At 43.8% G+C, this 4,582-nt stretch overlaps 1 protein-coding gene across 1 annotated transcript in view; it reads left to right on the forward strand.

Moving 5' to 3' along the window:
* LOC106590762 (beta-1,3-galactosyltransferase 1) overlaps window positions 1-4,374 on the forward strand; it is a 16,641-nt gene extending 12,267 nt beyond the window's left edge. Inside the window, exon 2 of the mRNA XM_045711714.2 lies at window positions 2,480-4,374. Within this exon, the coding sequence (XP_045567670.1) occupies window positions 2,499-3,698 (1,200 nt within the window). The 5' untranslated portion in view covers window positions 2,480-2,498 and the 3' untranslated portion in view covers window positions 3,699-4,374. The remainder of the gene's footprint in view (window positions 1-2,479) is intronic.
* Window positions 4,375-4,582: the final 208 nt, after the last annotated feature.

Raw genomic sequence — 4,582 nt, forward strand, 5'->3', positions numbered from 1 at the left:
TTGTAAAAGCGAACACATTTCGAAACCTTCCTGACACGACATGGCCTACAGTAGCTATGCAACAGTGACTAGCCACAAACCACTGTCTGTATCTGACAACACTGTGTATGAAACATTTGATCATTTCACAAGGCATCACTTGAGACATACACTTCCGTTCAAAAGTTTGAGGTCACGTAGAAATGTCCTTGTTTTTGAAAGAAAAGCACAATTCTTGTCCATTAAAATAACATCAAATTGACCAGAAATACAGTGTAGACATTGTTAATGTTGTAAATGACTATTGTAGCTGGAAACGGCTGATTTTTAATGGAATATCTACATAGGCGTACAGAGGCCCATTATCAGCAACCATCACTCCTGTGTTCCAATGGCACGTTGTGTTAGCTAATCCAAGTTTATAATTTTAAAAGGCTAATTGATCATTAGAAAACCCTTGTGCAATTATGTTAGCACAGCTGAATACTGTTTTCCTGATTAAAAAAGCATTAAAACTGGCCTTCTTTAGACTAGTTGAGTATCTGGAGCATCAGCATTGGTGGGTTCGATTACAGGCTCTAAATTGGCCAGAAACAAAGAACTTTCTTCTGAAACTCGTCAGTCTATTCTTGTTCTGAGAAATGTAGGCTATTCCATGCGAGAAATTGCCAAGAAACTTGAGATCTGGTATAACGCTGTGTACTACTCCCGTCACAGAACAGCACAAACTTCGTCGAGCCAGAATAGAAAGAGGAGTGGGAGGCCCCGGTGCACAACTGAGCAAGAGGACAAGTACATAAGAGTGTCTAGTTTGAGAAACTGACGCATCACAAGTCCTCAACTGGCAGCTTCATTAAATAGTACCCGCAAAACACCAGTCTCAACGTCAGCAGTGAAGAGGCGACTCCGGGATGCTGGCCTTCTTGGCAGAGTTCCTCTGTCCAGTGTCTGTGTTCTTTTGCCCATCTTAATCTTCTATTTTTATTGGCCAGTCTAAGATATGACTTTTCTTTGCAACTCTACCGAGAAGGCCAGCATCCCGGAGTCGCCTCTTCACTGTTGATGTTGAGATTGGTGTTTTGCGGGTACTATTTAATGAAGCTGCCAGTTTAGGACTTGGTGTCTGTTTCTCAAACTAGACACTCAAATGTACTTGTCTTCTTGCTCAGTTGTGCACCGGAGCCTCCCACTCCTCTTTCTTTTCTGGTTAGAGCCAGTTTGCTCTGTTCTGTGAAGGGAGTAGTACACAGCGTTGTACGAGATCTTCAGCTTAGCTAACACAACGTGCCATTGGAAAACAGGAGTGATGGTTGCTGATAATGGGCCTCTGTACGCCTATGTAGATATTCCATAAAAAATCTGCCATTTCCAGCTACAATAGTCATTACCAACACAACATTAACAATGTCTATGTCACATCCTGACCAGTAAAAGAGGTTGTTTGTTATTATAGTTCGGTCAGGGCATGGCAGGGGGTGTTTGTTTAGTGTGTTTCGGGGGTTTTGGGGCAATGTTCTATGTTCTATGTTAGTCTATTTCTATGTCTGTGTCTATTTATTCTATTTCTATGCTTAGTTTATTGGGTTGACCTTCAATTGGAGGCAGCTGTTCCTCGTTGTCTCTAATTGAAGGTCCTATTTATAGGGGTGTTTGTTCATTGGGATTTGTGGGTAGTTGTTTCTCCGTATAGTCATTTGTCCTTACGGGACTGTTCTTCGTCGTCGTTGTTTTGTTCAAGTGTTTTGTTTCTTTTTTTTTTTATAAATAAGAAGATGAGCACTCACATTCCCGCTGCGTTTTGGTCTACTCCATACGACAAACGTAACAGTCTACACTGTATTTCTGATCAATTTGATGTTATTTTAATGGATACATTTTTTTTTATTTCAAAAACAAGGACATTTCTAAGTGACCCCAAACTTTTGAACGGTAGTATACCTTTTTTCCACCTTTAGAGAATCACCACAGTTAATCTCAATGTAAAGATATTAGAGAACACGGCTTCATCTAAGTGGAGCGATCTACACAGTGGAATAACTGATGTAGGAATCATTAAAGTCATATTCAAATGCTTACAGCACATAAATACAATACCCAACTTTGCTGTTGTCAAGAATAACATTATATTGCTGTTGAATATATCATATTTACATAAACTAACAGGTTTTGGCATTTCAAAATAGATTGGAAACATGTCTGATCTGTCAGTCTACAAGTTCAATACTGTGATCTTTCTGACTGTAGTATTGTAGAACCACTTCCAATCATCAGCACTCATTCTACTGTGAACAGACTATTTAATCAACGTAGAGGACTGACTCTACTGTGAACAGACTATTTAATCAACGTAGAGGACTGACTCTACTGTGAACAGACTATTTAATCAACGTAGAGGACTGACAAACATAACCATACTCTTAAGTCCAAAGTAACTTGCTGTTAAAGACCTCTGAGCTTGTTTTTGGTTTGTTACGATTGACCTCCATTCTGTTTTTTCTAGTGACACAGATCCCAATATAATGATCAGTCACTGGCGGACGTGCACCAAGATCTTCCTGGTACTGGTGTCGCTGAGGGTCATATACTATACCGTTCTGGAATATCCCAACAACCCAAACCACCCCTACCATCGTCCCCCTTCCAGGAGGACTCCAGACGCTTCAAGAGAAGAGGACCTGAGCATCAGTCCAACTACTAATGATGAATCAACATATTATATGGAAGCTGAAACACCAGACAACAAGGACACAACTACAATATATGTTCACGTTGAACCACAAGCTGAATCAGAAGTTTACCTGGATACAATATCCATTCAGGACTGGCCATCAATAACACTGACCACTGGACTGGCCACTCCTCCTCTGTATGTGTCCCCAGGACTGTACCATGTAGAATACCCATCAGAGTACATCTTCATCCTGGATGAGCCAGAGAAATGCCGGGAGCAGAACCCCTTCCTGGTTCTGATGGTGCCAGTTGCGCCCTATAACATGGAGGCTCGTGAGGCCGTCCGCAGTACTTGGGGCAGTCAGAACCTAGTTTTCGGCAACAAGGTCTGTCTGTTCTTCCTGCTGGGACTGCCCAGTGGAGAGGAGACAGAGCAGCTCCAGGAGAATGTGCTGCAGGAGAGCAAAGAGCACCAGGATCTGCTGCAGAGTGACTTCATAGACAGCTACAAAAACCTGACCATCAAGACCATGGTGATGATGGAGTGGCTGAGCTCTCGCTGCCCCAACGCCTCCTACGCCATGAAGATCGACTCAGACATGTTTCTCAACGTGCACAACCTGGTTTACATGCTGATTCTACATTCTCCAACGCAGAACTACATGTCTGGACAAGTGGCAATTGGTGCAGCAGTCCTTCATGACCCAAGCTCCAAATGGTATCTTCCAAAGGAGGTGTTTCCTGAACCGGTATATCCACCTTATGCTCTGGGCCTGGGCTATGTCTTCACCTTAGACCTCCCCAGGAAGCTGGTGGAGGCGTCCAGGCATGTTAAAGCCGTCTACATAGAGGATGTGTATCTGGGACTGTGCATGAGACACCTGGGCATCCGGCCTACTGACCCCCCCAGTGACAACCTCTTCCAGGGGTATGCAGGAGCCCAGGACCGCTGTCACTACATGGCTGTTATCACAACCATCCTCGACACTCCTCAAGAGCTTCTGGACGTATGGAGAAACTTACACCAACCTGGGCCTGTCTGTTATTGAAAACAACACTCTGGGAAAGACAAATAGCCTTGAGGTTAGAGCGTTGTGCCAATAACCAAAAAGGTTGATGGTTCCAATCCCGAAGCTGACAAAATGGCAAATCTGTCAATGTGCCCTTGAGCAAGCACTTAACCCCAGTGCTCCATGGGAGCTGGACAATGGTGTCCCTGACCGTGACCGCACTCCCTGTGGGTGTCTTGGATGCTTTTCCTTGTTTCTGTGTTTCTGTGGGTGAGGTAGAGAAGGAATGATCACCTTACCTCTGTGTTTCTGTGGGTGTGGTAGAGAAGGATCACATTATCTCTGTGTTTCTGTGGGTGTGGTAGAGAAGGATCAGCTTATCTCTGTGTTTCTGTTGGTGTGGTAGAGAAGGATCACCTTATCTCTGTGTTTCTGTGGGTGTGGTAGAGAAGGATCACCTTATCTCTGTGTTTCTGTGGGTGTGGTAGAGAAGGATCACCTTATCTCTGTGTTTCTGTGGGTGAGGTAGAGAAGGATCACCTTATCCCTGTGTTTCTGTGGGTGTGGTAGAGAAAGATCGCCTTGTTTCTGTGGGTGAGGTAGAGAAGGATCACCTTATCTCTGTGTTTCTGTGGGTGTGGTAGAGAAGGATCACCTTGTTTCTGTGGGTGTGGTAGAGAAGGATCGCCTTGTTTCTGTGGGTGTGGTAGAGAAGGATCGCCTTATCCCTGTGTTTCTGTGGGTGTGGTAGAGAAGGATCACCTTGTTTCTGTGGGTGTGGTAGAGAAGGATCACCTTGTTTCTGTGTTTCTGCAGTGGTGGAAAAAGTACCCAATTGTCATACTTGAGTAAAAGTTAAGTTACCTTAATAGAAAATGACTCAAGTAAAAGTGAAAGTCCCCCAGTAAAATACTACTTGAGTA

This window comes from Salmo salar, chromosome 11, assembly GCF_965601325.2.
Source record: "Salmo salar chromosome 11, fSalSal1, whole genome shotgun sequence".
NCBI lineage: Eukaryota > Metazoa > Chordata > Actinopteri > Salmoniformes > Salmonidae > Salmo > Salmo salar.